A 16,125-nucleotide genomic window follows, 5' to 3' on the forward strand; every position below is an offset into this window, starting at 1 on the left:
AAACTATCTAAATGAGTTTGTTAGGGAGTAAATACTTAGTAAAGAATTCAAGATTGTTCTCTGATATTAAACCTTAATAGTTCCTTAAAACTGTAGAGGTGGTCTGCAGAAATCTGTTGAAAGTTAAACATGTTTACAGTAGTCAGGTTTCAGTGTTCATTTGTTATTTGAAGGAAAGTGCCAATATATTTTTATAGATACTTAGGAAAAGCACAGTATCTCTTATGGTGCTGTCAAATATTGCCATTTTAATTCAAGTGTTTCAATTCTTGTTGAAAATTAAATTTAATATTATGTTCTATTTAAAAACGAAGCAGCAGACGTTCTCACTGCCAGTTCAGTGTTAATTACCATCTAATACATTTATTTTCTTGCTTAAAGATGTGATTATGAAAGGCAGGTCCTGCTTGACCAACCAGATCTTCTTTTATGACAAAGTGACTCAGAGGATGAGGGAAAAGCTGTGGATGTTGTCTACGTAGTATTTAGTAAAGCCTTTGACACCGTTTCCCACAGCGTTTTCCTGGAGAAACTCAGACTCATGACTTGGGCGGGGACACTGTGTGCTGGTTTAAAGGTAAACCAACAGGGGAAATGAACTCAACTCAAAGGAGGGATTATAAATCAGAATAACAATTTAATAAAATGATACACTAAATACAATTATACAGACAAACAATTGGTTTTAACCCACAAAACCCAAATGTATAACCCAGCACCCTGGGGCATGAACAGAGTGGTGCTCTTTGGGCCACCTGAGTCCAAAGTAAAAGGAGAGGAAAAAACCTGTTGGTGAGAGTGCTGTTGCAATCTGGTCAAGAGTGATGATTGCAGTCTGTTGAAAAGTGGTGGTTGCAGTCCAGTTGACAGTGGTGGTCTGCAGTCTGGTTGAGAGCGGTGATCTGCAGTCTTCCGCTGGATCTCACGAGTGGTTAAAAAAGTCCCAAGACTCTAAGATTATTTATATCCTCCAGTTCAGGCAGGAATGCCCAGTACTTCCCTCAGGGTGGGGAGTTCCACAATGGGTGTGAGGACAAGAGCACCCTCCTATCTCGCAGGCCTCTTAACACCCAGTTTATAGCCTAAGGAGTCATGCTGCTCTGGGCAGAGGGTGTAAATGGTCTATTGATACCAGTTTCTGGGAAATGGCGTGGAAGGCTATAGAATACACAGTTTTGGGTTACACCCATACAGTGATGAACTGGTCCCAGCTGTTCTAACTAGGACACACTACTGGGTAAAAAACTGGCTGGATGGCTGAGCCCAGAGAGTGGTGGTGAATGAGTTACATCCAGCTGGAAGCTACTCACAAGTGGTGTTCCCCAAGGCTCTTTGTGAGGGGAAGAGGAGGGGCAGACAGTGATCTCTTCTCTGTGGTGACCAGTGACATGACCCGAGGGAACAACCTGAAGTTGTGTCAGGGGAGGTTTAGGTTGGATATTAGAAAAAGATTCTTCACCCAGAGGGTGGTTGGGCACTGGGACAGGCTCCTCAGGGAAGTGGTCATGGCACCAAGACTGACAGAGTTCAAGAGGTGTTTGGAAATTGTGTACCTAAATTGTACTTAGGTAAGTTATATTAAGAAAAGCTTAAACTGCTGTAAATAAAACCCCACAGTGTCATATTTTTGCTAGTTCATCAGCCATGCAGCTTACATTCGTGTGTAGTATACAATGTGTCTGACTGATCAAAAATTTTCTGATTTCCTTGGGGTAGATGAAACCATCTCCAGGGCAAAGTGGTTCTTGCCTCATGAGGTTTAGAAATACTGAAATTGGAGGGGAAGAAGTTTTTTGTACTTGCTGTGAATTGGTCTGTGCTGACTGCCACACAACTTACTAGTTTTCCAGCTCAAATTTAGCTCCTGACTCAGATCTGTGCCCTTAAGGTAGAAATTGTGCTATGGGTTGATAATTTAGGGTAAATTTTTGTTGTTGGTAGATAGACAAGCATTTATTTTTGCTCCTAAATGACAACTGTGCTTGATGATCTCAAGTTGAGGTTATTTTAAGAATGAGCTTAAAAAAAAGTTGCTTGGATGAAGATATGCCAGCTAAGCAGTGTCAACGGTAATGATTTGAGCAACTACCTGGGAAATGAATGAAAAAGTGAACCAATTATTTCAGAAGATATGCAACTATGTGTGATAAATTTATGAATTTGACACTGTTATCTATAGAGGCTCAACAGTTTTAGACAGGAAATTACCGAATGACTGTTCAAAAAAAAGAGGTGTTAAACCATTTCTTTGAATTTTGCAGAGTTGGAACTAATCTGGTGGTCAGCCAAGAAGCTAGACAAAATTAATGCAGTCATTTTGCTGAGTTGTTAGACTTCAAATAAATAAATATCCCAGTACTGTAAGGAACAGATGCATAAAAACTTACACGAGTATACAAAAGTAATTTTAACTGAAAGTTTCATGGAAGTGTGAACCTAAGCATGCAGGGCTTGAAAGACATGTCATCCTCATATGCATGCTGAATATCAGAATTGATAACAAAATTTATGGAGCACCTAGTTCTCTTTCCAGATACAAATCTACAGATATGACAAGTGATATAAGGAAGGTAACTGTCAGTGATGACATGATGCTTATAGTTTAGTGGCTGGAGTGCCTTGGGAATGTTGTTTCTTGTTGTTCTCCTTTGGAAGTGTATTCATTTATATCAAACTGATAATTCCGAGGCACACATGACCCATCCTTCACTGCTTTGTTTGATGAAAACTTTTCTTCAAAGGAGAACGTACACCTGCCAAATGGTCCATTTGATGTACATCCTCATTCCATATCTCAAGATCTTGTATGCGTTTATGTGAAACTAGCATTTCCTTAAGTTCCTATCTGGAACATGGTAACCTGGTATTAGGCTATACCAATTGCAGATTTATAGCTTATACATATATACACATATTGTCCTTGGTTTGGCCAGGACATGGTTAATTTTTTACAGTAGCCAAGAGGGGGATGTGGCTAAGGCCCAGAGGTTATTTGATACCACCTCATGGCATTGCAAGGAGTGGGAATAAGGGACTCTTGCTCCCGAGAAGGAGGATGTGGTTTCAGGCTGGGAGAAGGCATGGTGGGGAGGAACCAGTTGGTATTTGTCGTGAGTGTATTCAGTCTGGCTGACATGGAATTCATTTCCTCATAGCAGCCCTCACAGTGCTGCGCTTTGCATTGGTGTCTAGAAGGGTGTTGATATTGCACCAGTGTTTTGGTACTGCTGAGCAGAGCACCCACAGCATCAGCACTGTCTCTTGACATTCCTCCCCCTGCACACCCCACTGAAAGGAGGGAGGACGGAGGGACAGGCAAGATCCTGGGAGGGGACACAAGGAGACCAAATGACCCAAACTAAGCAAAGGGATATTCCATACCATACGACCTCAGCTCAGATATAAAAGGAGGAGGAAGAGGGGGAGGCATTAATTGTTTACAATGTTTGCCTTCTGGAACAACGACTCCATGTGCAGAAGCCCTGCTTCCCAGGAAAATAGCCAAACACCGCTTGCTAATGGGAAGTAGAGAATAAACCTTGTTATTTTCCTCTTCACTTGTGCACATGCAAATTTTCTCTTTTGCTTTGGTAACCTGCCTTATTCCAATCTACAGGTCATTTTACATCTTATTCTCTCCCCCCTGTCAGGTTGGGAAGGGAAGTGATAGAGCGGCTTGGTGGGCACCTGGCGTCCAACCAAGGTCAACCCACCACAGCAGGTTTTCTGTGTAGATCATTTCTTTATCTTACACTTTATGTTATTAGTATTGGTGTGTTACTATTTGCTTTCGTATCTCATTGCAGTCAATTGTTCTTATCTCACCCCGTGACTTTCACCTTTTGTGCCTCCAATTCTCAACTCCATCCTGCCAGAGTGGGAAGAGGGAGGGTAAAGGGGGAGCAAGCGGCAGTGTGGTTTGGATTCTCTTTGGGAGAACTGAACTGGGGAGTACCGTTCCTAAACCATGACACACACACGTGCACACACACACACACACACACACATATATATCCCTTAGTTTATGACTTGTATATATTCTAGTGAAGGCTGCCTAATACAGTATGTGTGTCTTAACTAATATTTATTAGGCAAGTGAATCTGCTTTATTCTGATACTCCTGTGAATATACCACATCAAAGCAAAGTGTAAGTTCCTTTCTACAGTACACTTATCAATACCCAGTGAACTGTCCCGCAAGCCTCCTTCATTCTGACTTTGGACTATTGGTTTTGTCCTACTAATCAGTGCTAAGAGCTTAGTTTCTTATAGGGATAAGAAGTCTAAGAAAGCCTCAGTGCCATCAGGATACAGAGTATCATTAGTACATTCAGTACCATACACTGGACACCTCAGTTCATTACAGCAAATACTGGTGCATAAAACCTCAAAACTACCCACTTGTCTGATCTGAAGTGCACTGCTGATGACATCACATTCATCCTACAGGCATACTTGAAGGAAAAAGAAGTCCTCAAAAAACGCTGTCTTCAGTGGTCAGGTTAAACCTTGGAGAGTTGACTTGCAGTCTTTTAAAACAAAAGTTCACACTGCTGCTAATGCCTAGGCTTGCACATTCCAAGATCAAAGTGTCAATATTTGGTAGGGCTGTCTTTGCCTCAGCTTCTTGGCTTCAGTGTGAACCAGTTCACTGCTTAAACGAGACGTATTTCTTGATCACTTTCTCCCTTGCCAAAGCTGTGGCCCATCCACCCAGCACATAAATTATAAATGCATTGCAGATTTTGGAAAGCTCAGAGAGCTAAATGGAGGCAAAATAACTGAGGTAGTCGAGATGTGGCTATACAGTTAAAAAGTTGCAGAGAATCCTTGCTGTCAAGTGTGACCAGCAGTAGGTGATCTAGTACATGTAGATACTCAATAGTGTAATGGTGTTGCTTTAATACTGCTGTTTTATTGTAATTTTGGCAGTAAGTTTCCATTGATATTTAGCACAGACTGTGGTGGGATGTATAGGCATACGTGTTTTTTCTATGAAAGTAGAATCATTTTTTGGGTTTGTATTGTTTTCTTTTGTCTCAGTGGAAACTGTCACACAGAGTACTAGGGAAATGTACATGCTCCTGCAGCGTTATTATTATTGAACAAGTTCATATCAGGGTTCAATAAGAGCCTGATTTTTCTTATAAAAATCACAAAAAAATTTTTGGGATTTTTCAAATCACTTAATTTGAGTTTGACCTTTTACACGTTTTTGCTGTAATGCTCTTATAGTAGATTACAGTTAGAATAGACAGTGATAGTTTTATAGGGGTTTAAGCTGTTTTTCCAAAATAGTTTAAAACCAAACAATTTATAAGCAGTTAGAATGACCCTGCAAACACCTACATGCATGAAATGTGCTGTGCATAATTTATTAATTTTGTTTAAGGAGTTTCAATGGAACCATTTTGGTTTGGGGTGCTAGAGTAAGTAGGAAGGGACAGATCCCTTGGCCTTCTTATTTCTGCATATTTTGGACAGGTCTAACTTTACCTTGGTGCTTTTGCTAGCAAAAGGTGTTGCTCCTCCCTTTTTTTTTTCGTTTATGCACATCCTAGAGTGATAGTATTAGGAAAGAAAGAGGCTGATCATTGAGTTAATTCCCCAGAGAGGTCTGTTCCGCAGGATGTGTTTTCTGTAATGAAATGCCACAATTCATGGTTTGTTCCCACTGAGGATGACCACACAGCCTGTCAGATACTGGCCCTGCTAAAGTCCTGTTTACTTGATCAATAAGAAGAGCTGAACCACAAGGATGAGAGAGCTCTTAGTGAAGCAACTAAACGCGTGTGCCAACTTGCACCATGTAGCTGTGTCATTCTCTGCCATCTGCCACTGCAAAAACTCTTGAGCCCCAAACAGGATTACAAGAAAGCAAGGAGAAAATATCCAACCTGTCCCAAGGCTGTGTTGTGTTATTGTGTAGCTGTTGTTTCTATTTACTGCAAGAGCTGCTTCTCAGCATAAAGTAATGAGTTAGGTAGTAAAAGTAATTTCTGTGGGCATTAAGGCAAGTGATGTGAAAAGTACAGCTCAAGATTTTAGTACACAGAACTGTTAAAGAGGGGTGTTAATTTTCTGGGAAACTAAGCACTACATCCTGAAGCATTCACAATATGCTTTTCCCTTGAAAAAAAATAATTTAGTCTAATTTAATTGCTTGCTCAAATATCCTTTGTTAAGCAAATGAAATGTGTTTTCATTCATCTTTTGTAAAGGAGGAAAGATTCCAGAGCTTCTGGGTAGAAGAATAGGTGGCTACAGGAGTACAGATTCCATATTCAATTTACCAGATTCACGCAGGGGTTAGAAATTAAAATACATATGTCTTTCTGTTTGATATTTGCTGTTTTTCGGCAGGACTTGGCCCTGCTGCTGCCCCGTGAAGGGGAGGGGAGCTGTTTCTCCCAAGCCTTTTGAGTATATGCACACACCTAGAGCAGATCCTCATTCAGTTGTGCTCTTCCTTCTAGTGAAGAGATGGTAAGCCCAGCTCTGTTGCTATCAAAAGTAGTGTTCATTTACTATTCAATCACTCAGTTCTTTCATCTTCTGAGCAAAAAGGTTGACTAAATAGGAATGCTGGATTCTGCCTGTGGCTATGCTAGAAAACAAAATGCTGTTTTCTCTCTTTTCTTCCCCTTCCCGCTTTTTAAAAAAATTTTTTAAAGTAGAGTAAAGTCACTTTGTCAAATGCACAGTGAGGACTAATTAGTCAATGTTTGTTCAGAGCTTTGGATGTCTTAAGCCTTATTTGGAATGAGTGCTGAATATTAGCCATCTTCATGCATTGGCTTGATTATAACCAGCATCTTGATGGAGAAGTTTTTTTTTTTACCATTTAAATCAGGTGCAATTTAGGATTTTATTCTCACTGTTTGTGTGTATTTTTATACACATTTATCATGTACTTGCATATTAAGTTGTAGATTTTTGGGTATCTATATTTTTAAAAAATTGAAGTGTTTTATATGAAGAAAAATACACTTATACACTTATATTTCTGTTTTATGTTTGACGTATTTTAGCTAGTCAAGGTATTTCATAGGTATTTGAATATTCTGAATTACTATTTGGACATCCTCAGGCCAAACAGGGAACTTCTTTTATCTGTAGAAATGAGAGTATCCTTGCAGTAGTATTGTTACCAGTTGCATGCCTGAATGATTTTGCTCAGTATATTGCATTGTCTTCTATTAGTAAAATACTAGAGCCAGAGTAAAAAATTAATTTGAAGTGGTTGTTGAGAAGAAAACTTAAATTCTTCTGGGAATTGTCTAGATTCAGGTGCAGAATTTTACTTAAGGTTAATGCTAACATTTGGAATTGAGCAAGAGAAGAGTTCTTTTATGTATTGTCAAGGGTTTTTTTGAGGCGAAGAGAGACTGAGCATGTGTGATTCTAAATATGATTCTTCATTATTTTATCATATTTGTGTTTTTTAGGACTAGAAATATGGTATTTGAACAAATGTTCCTTGATGTCTTAATGCAACTTAATGGAATCTGTATGTTAAGTAATCTGAGTCTACTACAGATTTTATATTACCTATTGCCATATAAAAAATAACATCAACTCGTGTAATTGAATGTTCTGCACAAGACTTATCTAAAATGATGTATTGATAGCTCTGTGTTCAGCTGTTAAGATAAATATTTGATTACATCTGTATTACTTTAGATGATTTCATTTTGTAGGAGGAGTTGGTAGTCTATTGGTAGACAAAAGAGAAAATCTTTTTCATATCAGCAAAGTATGCTCCATTTTAGAATCTGATGAATTGAACTTCAGTGCTGAAGCAAAATATAGGTGAAGCATTATACTTTGGGAGAACAAGAATGTGAACCTGAGTAAAGAAATCTGTATGTCTGGGGTTTTTTTCCTGATAAAGCAGTCAATTTATGGACATTTGTGAAAGATTTTAAATTACGATGTTTTCTCCATTTACTGACACTGTGGGCTTCAAAATTTATATCATCTTATATTTAAAGCCATTACAGCATCAGCTGAAAAGACCTTAAATCAATGCAGTTACACCTTTCTCTTGCCATGTGTCTGTGAAAAACGTATATGTTCATATGCAAGTTCATGTAATATAAAAACCAAAGCTAACAGCAAGCAACTAGATTTGCATTTTTCCTAGTTTGAGTATGTTTGGAAAATTTATTTTGTTATTTCATATTTTTATTTGCAGATCAGATAGAATTACTGGCACAATATGTAAATTTATTCTTCTATTTTTATTTAGTTTGACAAAGGATATGCTTACAGCATTCGCCACAGCTATGGGAAAGAAGGAAAGAGAACTGATTATACCCCATACAGCTGCATGAAGATTATCATGTCCAATCCACCAAGTCAAGGGGATTATCATGGTGAGTTCCTTAAGGAAAAATCCCAAATGTTTGCAAACAGCAGAATCCCTTGTCTGTTAAAGAGAGGTTACTCCATCCTGTAGTCTCTTAAATTAAGTATTTAATTTCTATACCCTAGTTGTTTTGAACTGTTCTCATTAGATCAGACTTGATAACTTCTCTTTTTATAAATGTTGCATCATGCAGTTCTAGGAAACTTTAAATGTACAGATGCTTTAAGAAATGACCAATTGGAGTTGTTCTGAGATATGAATTCAGTTGTACAGGAATTCTGAAGTTTGCTAGGGTACTTTAAAGCCTCCTAATTCTGTGTGACTAAACATGGAAAACCACCACTGGCTTCACTGTTGTTATGCTGGTACTAAGTCATTCATTCAGCTGTGTCTCAAAACTAATTCTGGAACAAAAAAATTCCACTGTTATTTAGGTGGTAGAACTTTATAAGGTATTTATAAAGAGGTATTTTTACAATGGACTGTGCTTTAAATTACTTGTCTATTCCTGTTTTTTTCTCATTATTAAATGTACCAGTGATATCATTGTTAGTAAGGAACTAACTTAAACTCTTTTCTTGTCAGTGAATGAGAATTGTGGCCTGTTTATGGTGGGATATTTTATGTAACTCTTGAGCCTGTGGTACCCTGATAACTGTGCAGTAGAGTAATTATTTAAAGAAAAGAAAAAAAAACGAAGCAGTTGTACACATGGGTAATTAACTTTCCTATTAATAAACTGTTAGGCAATTAGGAACAGCTTAGCTGGTCTCTTGAGTGCCTTACTGCACTAACTCCTGAGTAAACAGCCTTGTTTGTGAGCTTGCTTGTTTTTTACTGTCAGGGTGCCCATTCCGACACAGTGATCCTGAGCTACTGAAGCAAAAGCTGCAGTCATACAAGATCCCTCCCAGTGGAATAACTCAGGTAAGGCGTATTTTGCTTGACACTTTAATTAATAACGAACTGATTTTCAATTTTACTTTCTATTTGTGTAGGAATGCTATATGCAATTTGTCAGTGTGTATTGTGAAATATTTCTTCTTATGAAAGGTTTAAACCAGAATCTTGGCTTTCTGGCTGCAGTGCTCCTGCTGACGTGATGATTATCGTCACCAGCTTTTATTGTTTAATATTATGAGTTGGTTTATTACTATGGTGGATACAATGTAGAATTTTGTTCTACTGCACTGTGAGTAAAAAAGAAGTTTAAATTAATATGGCAGTGTTTTAGAGAATTTATTTTTACTCTTGCAGTGACTTGTGGATAACTACTGTGTAATCAGTAGACATATGTAATTGTTTTTTATAATAAACTTCTAAAACCCATATATTCTTAATCATCCATTTTGCTAACTTCCCTTAAATAACAAAAGCACATGAAATTCCTAGTGAAATTATGTAGAGATTTTTATCAGCTTTTAAACACGTAACATTAAGTTAAAAACCTACCTTGTATAGCAAGGACAATGTAGGAATTGGAACTTTGAGTGTGTACTGAAGAACTGACTCCCATTCCTTGCTCTAGCAAGAGCTTAAGGCAATAAAAGGTTGCCATCATTTTCACTGGAGGAAGACATATGGGTTAGATTTAAGCTGAGACAGTTCACCAAACAGTTGTGTATATTAACTGCCTGAAACTTGCTTTAGGTCCATAGGAAAAACCTGCTTTAAGTTGTTGTCTTGAGTTCATGTGGAGTGTCACCATTGCTTGTCAGGCATCCAAAGACTGTCGAACTAGATAGAAAAGAATGTGAAAGTTCCACTTAAAGCAGTCTCCCTTGGAAGGAATAATTAAGATACAAATAAAAAGAGGATAGTTTTAAAGAGTTTAGTGTTCACTCATATTCATTCTTGACAAATTCTTGAAATACCCAGACTTTTTCCTAGTCATGTTTTTTCTTTTTTTTTTTTTGTATTTTTTTCTGGTTCATATGAATAAACCTCCATCTGTCTAACATGAGATATACTCTCCTTTGGCTTTTTTCCTTTTTATATGCATCAAAAATTGATGCTGGTCTGAGATTTTTATCCTGCTAATCATTGGAAAGATTGGTGAGGATTTACTGGTTTAGCAGCCTTCTGTATGTGTGGGTAGGATTTAGTAGAGGTTATTTCTTCAGTGAATTTGCACTTTATACTTAACATAGTTCCTTATTTGATGTGAATTGTGTTTTTCTTTTTGTGTGTCTGTATTTTTTTTCCTTTGTAAAGTAGAATTGGAATTCACTAGGAGTCCTAAATTGTCTTACGAAAAGTGACTAAGAAAAACCGTTTCCATCAATGTCTTCTTTGCCTGGAAATAGGCACTGTCCTGTCCATGAATTTTGTGGTGCTTGTTTAAGTGCGATCAGAGTACAGGGCTCTGCAGTGTCCACTCCTAGTGTTAAAACAAAACAAATCCAAAACAATACACCCTCCACACAAAGCCAAATAATAATAATAATAAAAAAAAGTTGGCTGTGCCTGGGTTTTCAGAAATTAATCTTTTACATCAGTCTTTGAGATATTCAGTAAGAGAAGAGGAAGAAAATTAGTTCACATCTGTCTCCAGGTTTTCGTTATTGCTGCCACTTGTTGTTGCTCTGTTTGCATGGTCCAATAATGTTGCATGATTAATAACAATTAAAGATCCTTCAGTCCAGACCATAGCTTTTAAGAGTCTTTTCCAATGCTGATGATAGTTAATGATTATCAGAAGTGTTATTTTTCCTTTAGCTCAGTGAATTGATATTAAGGGTTGGATGGTTTACCACTCTCAAAACCTCTGGTGTAGTTACTTTTCCAGTATCTGGGTCTTTAGATTGACATTCACCCAAACCATGCATACCTTTTTACTCTCTTAGACCTCCTGTTAACTCCAGATCCAATGAGAGCTTCCTTACAACCTGGTAGATTCCTATTTTAATGAATTGTTCAGAGCTTGACCTTTCAGCTATGTATTTTAATAAATGGTATGTCTTTTCTGTGGCTCAGGGCCTCTTACACTCTGTAACAAAATTCTATGAATGATGCATAATTTTTCAAACATTTATTTTGGATTTAGCTGTGTAGTTATGAATTGGTTTCCCACTGGGATTTTCATCTACTGGTTTAGAGTACTCACATGTCTTCTGTTGAAGCCCATGAACAAGTCACTTTCTCCTCTTGGCTTCTCACTTGGCTATTATGTGAGCCAGAATGTGGGCCTTTATGGCTGTGATTTTACCCAAGATGGTTAGTTTTGTAGTGCTGTTGTTCTCAGTCATCCGTTTCAAGGGCTGTCCATACTCTTGGCATACACTCTTTCCTTTAAGGTTCAGAAGAATTTCTGAGTTATTCCCATAAAGATAAAGCATTGTCTGGTGTGGGGTGGAAACAAACCCCATCCTCAAAGGGCTTTTCACACAGGACTAGGTGTGAAAAAGGAATGCTGGACCTTGGGATGATGGTGCAGAGCAAATACAACCAGACCTCACATGCCTTCAGTAATCAGCTGGAGCATTAGATGGCTTTCATTGCGACTATTTTGTAGTACTGTCAGTACTGGAAAAAGTGATCAAAACATTTGAATATGTGAATGTTCATGCAGTGAATTGTCTAGATCCAACCTGCAGTCCATATTTTCTGAGGCTTTATCTTGTCTAAGATTCTATCTGCTGAAGTCATCTTCTGGAAGTAATACAGGAGATAACATCAGGTCTTCTCTAGTTGTTATGTAGCCTAAAGCAGAAAGAATTAATCCTGATGTTTATTCCAAGAACTGAATTATTTAATTTGTATTCATTTCACATTTTCCTTAGGCTAGGCTATTTCTTTATTTGTGATTGTAGCTTTTTCTGTTTCTTGTAAAAATACTTTATAGAGAAAGAATATGGTTAGCTGAGCATCAAATGTGTGAGTGTATAACATTTGAATTTATAGTATGTTTTGGATCATATTTCATTTCTGTCTTTTATATAGTGCTAATTAGGTAAAATCTTTATGAGATTAGGTTTGACAATAGCTAATCAATTTGAAGACTATAGATGAAAATATATGTTAAGATATTATGTCTTTATGTATGGGACTTTGAACAATTGAAAGGGAGTTGGTTTAGAATAGATATTAGGAAGAAATTCTTTACTGTGAGGGTGATGAGGCGCTGGAACAGGTCACCCAGAGAAGTTGTCGATGACCCATCTCTGTCACTGTACAAGGCCAGGTTGGATAGGGCTTTGAGCAACCTGTTCTAGTGAGAGGTGTCCCTGCCCACGGCAGGGGAGGTGGAACTAAATGATCTTTAAGGTCCCTCCCAACCCAAACTGTTCCATGATTCTATGATAAATACATCTGTTGTGTTGCTGTACTAAATTCATTGTAGTGTGTTGCCTGCACATCTCACATAGGAAGATAGAAATTATAGGGTTTGAACTAGAGTTATTTCAAAATATTATATTATTGGTTTCAGAAAGTTTTCTTGAGAAATTACCCATTTCCCAATTTGCATCTATCACAATAGCAAAAGCAAAAGGTAGTCAAAATATGTGGTTCTACAGTCAGGAGAAATAGAGGTTCTAGACTCATTCTTTTTACTTTTCTATTAGGAGGAAAAGCATTTCTTGAGGGAAAAATGCTTATGTAAATGAACAGTAGATAACTTCAGAAGATGGCATGTTCTTTCTAGGAGAAGCGTTCTCTTAATTTAAAAAGGGGTCTTTTTTCCATAATTGAGTGAAATTAGAGGTTTTGATTAAGTTGTTGAACTTTGTCTAATATTCTCCAACAGGTTAGTGTTTTGTGGGACTGGAGCATCTACACAGAGCTGGAAATAAACAAGCCAGTCTGTGCCTAGGCCTCTGATATGGCTGTATGTTTCCATGAATGAAAAAAACACCCCACACCAAAACACCGAACAAACCCCTCCAAAACCAACAAAAACCCCACCACACTGGAAAAAACCTCACACTCTCCCTTCTGATGGTCTAATATTAGAAGAGTTTTAATCAATGCTGTCTGTAAAAATATTTTCTCTTGCAGCTAAAGAATTTTGCCTTAGCACCAGTCATCTTCATGGTAGGGCTTCTGTAAGTTCTGATTAAATAAGAGCAAGTACTGTTTAAGCAAGATATCTTTTATTAAGTCAGTATTTATTGGGGAAATATATAAAACAGAAAGAAAAATACAAGAACAATTGATATTCATAATATTGACAAATTTTCTGTAATACCCATTTTATTATTACAGTGAAATTTGGTACATCAAAGTTCCTTAAAATTTTCAATGGTTTCTCATCCAGAATGTATGCCATGTTTAATTGTCTTGTAGTTGGTGTATTTTTCAAGTATGAATATGCTTATTGATTTCACTAGGATTACTTTTGTGTATAAGCTGAGTGAACACAATTGCAAATTTAACCAGCCAAATCTAACCCTTTTTTTCTGATGTTAAAGCTCCCATCTGACTTCTTTTGTGTGTATTTGTTGGTGCTGGGGCGTTACTGTTACTGACACCATCAATGGGTACAACATTGTAGAGTGTTAACATGACATAACTTAATATCTCGATATGACGAGACATCTTAATATGGTGTGGCTAAAACTAATTATTTTAAAAATTTGATTTACAGTATTTCCAATGCCTAAATTTCCCAATCTTCAGTTTATAAGTGGAAACAAGTATTAGAAATGAGAAGTTATATCTAACTATTTCCAGGTGAGATTATAATATTAAAAAAACTGTATGCAATTATATTAGAATGGACTGTTCAAAAATCTGATTTACGTATGGGTAAGAAAAAAAGTAAATGTTGACTAGTGACTGGTGAATGGGCTTGTGACAGTAAAACAAAAATACAACATAGGAAAAGAAAACTTGAGAGAATGCAAAATATGCAGAAACACAGTGAGAAGCACAGCTAACTGATAATCACACAATCACAGAAAGGTGGAAGGGGCCACAGTGGCTCATCTGGTCCAACCTTCCTGCTCAAGCAAGGGCATCCTGCAGCACATGGCACAGGATTGTGTTCAGATGGTTCTCGAATATCTCCAGTGAGGGAGACTCCACAATCTCTCTGGGCAGTCTGTTCCAGTGTGTGGTCAATTGTGCAGTAGAGAAGTTCTTTCTTGTCTTCAGGTGGAACTTTCTGTGCATCAATTTCTGCCTATTGCCTCTAGTCCCTGGTAATACCGAGAAGAGCCTTGGCACCCTCCCTTCAGATACTTACAGTCATTGTTAAGGTTCCTAATAATAAGAAACTATAAGAATACAGAAGACTTCTAGAGTATGTGCACAGATTTATTATACATGGAACACAATTGAAAGTACAGAAGGTACATGGTTGAACTAGAAAATGTACTTTTTATAGTTTGGATTTTATATTCTGACCACCAAAAGGATGTAATAAAAATGTGCTCAGGCACTATTGAGACTGTTTATTATCGAATCACAGTGTGGTTGAGGTTGAAAGGTGTGTCTGGAGATTATCTGAGAAAATTGTGCTATACATGCATACATTATAAACATGAAACCTTCAAAGTCAATTTAAAACATACAGGGAATACCTGAAATCAGTAGAAAGGACAGATGACTGTACTGACCAGGAGACAAAAGGCACTGGGGAGTTCCGGGGCCAGATTTAATGTTGAGGTGGTCACAGAGTGGCCTGAAAGAGAAGAGTGGAATGTGTTCAGATAATCTCCAGCAGTTGCACCTAATCATATCTTCAGCCTTCTTTGAAATAAAAAGAATGATAGAATCTTTAGGTTGGAGAAGACCTTTAAGATTGAGTTCATCACCCAACACTACCAAGTCCACCACTAAACCATGTCCCCAAGTGCCACATCTACACATCTTTTAAATACCTCCAGAGAAGGTTAGAAATGAGTCATACATTACTGAATCTATAGTAGAAAGATTTTCATGTTAAAAATATAAGTTAATTCTGCAATTTAAAAAAAAAACCACCAAACCCAAACTTACTTTGAGTAAATGAAAATAATAATGGATAATTACAGAGCCCCAACTATCCTGCTATGAAACATCTTAACTTTGAGTGCTGAGGATCTATAAAAGCAGGTGGCTGCATACAGCTGCCAAACATCATCTTACCCTCATTAGTAGTCAGTAGAGCAACATCAGAAAAGCAAGTTGCAGATGGCAGTGAAGGAAAAGGCGCATAAGGACTGACAAAGTCCTTGAGTATGTACCTTTACTTGCAAAATAAAGCAATGCAGTGTGAATATCTTAATATATGTAGAGGCAAAAGATTGCTGCTGTGAATTAAGTTTTGAGTGGAGATCTGTTATTGGGTAACACTAGTGAAAAACAGCTCTAAGCTTGCTTTCATTATGTACACAAATGTACAAAAGATAATACTTATTATGAATTATAATTCTGTTTTATTTTAATAGAGAATTGATAGTTTCTCTCACACAGATGACTCCTTTCCATCTGGCCTCCGTTCTATTGCAGTTTTTAACTTTTTTTGTTTCCTCTCTTAGCAACTTAATCCCTGATTAAAGCAAGTTAATCTACTAACTGTTTTTCTTTGAATATGTTTGATGTGCCCCTTATTCCTCAGTCCTTTCATATACATGGAATGTGGACCTGGTCCCCCTAATGTGACTGGTGTAAACTTACATGTGTACTAAATACTAGGCTTATCATTGATGCCTTGTGGCTGTCTCTCAGAAGGAGTATGAGCTAAACTATAACTGCTTTTTTATTTTTTTTCTGAATGAGCCACAAACTTTGGTCTGACTTTTCTACCCAACCACAGCTTTTAAGCAGCA

General features: G+C 37.4%; 1 protein-coding gene across 1 annotated transcript in view; it reads left to right on the forward strand.

The window, feature by feature from the left end:
• The window catches only part of PRIM2 (DNA primase subunit 2), a 92,724-nt gene that overhangs the window by 70,688 nt on the left and 5,911 nt on the right, over window positions 1-16,125 (forward strand). The window contains exons 10-11 of the mRNA XM_027730532.2: window positions 8,252-8,378; window positions 9,216-9,298. Of these exons, the coding sequence (XP_027586333.1) occupies window positions 8,252-8,378; window positions 9,216-9,298 (210 nt within the window). The remainder of the gene's footprint in view (window positions 1-8,251; window positions 8,379-9,215; window positions 9,299-16,125) is intronic.

This window comes from Pipra filicauda, unplaced genomic scaffold, assembly GCF_003945595.2.
Source record: "Pipra filicauda isolate LSUMZ 115617 unplaced genomic scaffold, ASM394559v2 scaffold195_size2193078_pilon, whole genome shotgun sequence".
Classification (NCBI taxonomy): domain Eukaryota; kingdom Metazoa; phylum Chordata; class Aves; order Passeriformes; family Pipridae; genus Pipra; species Pipra filicauda.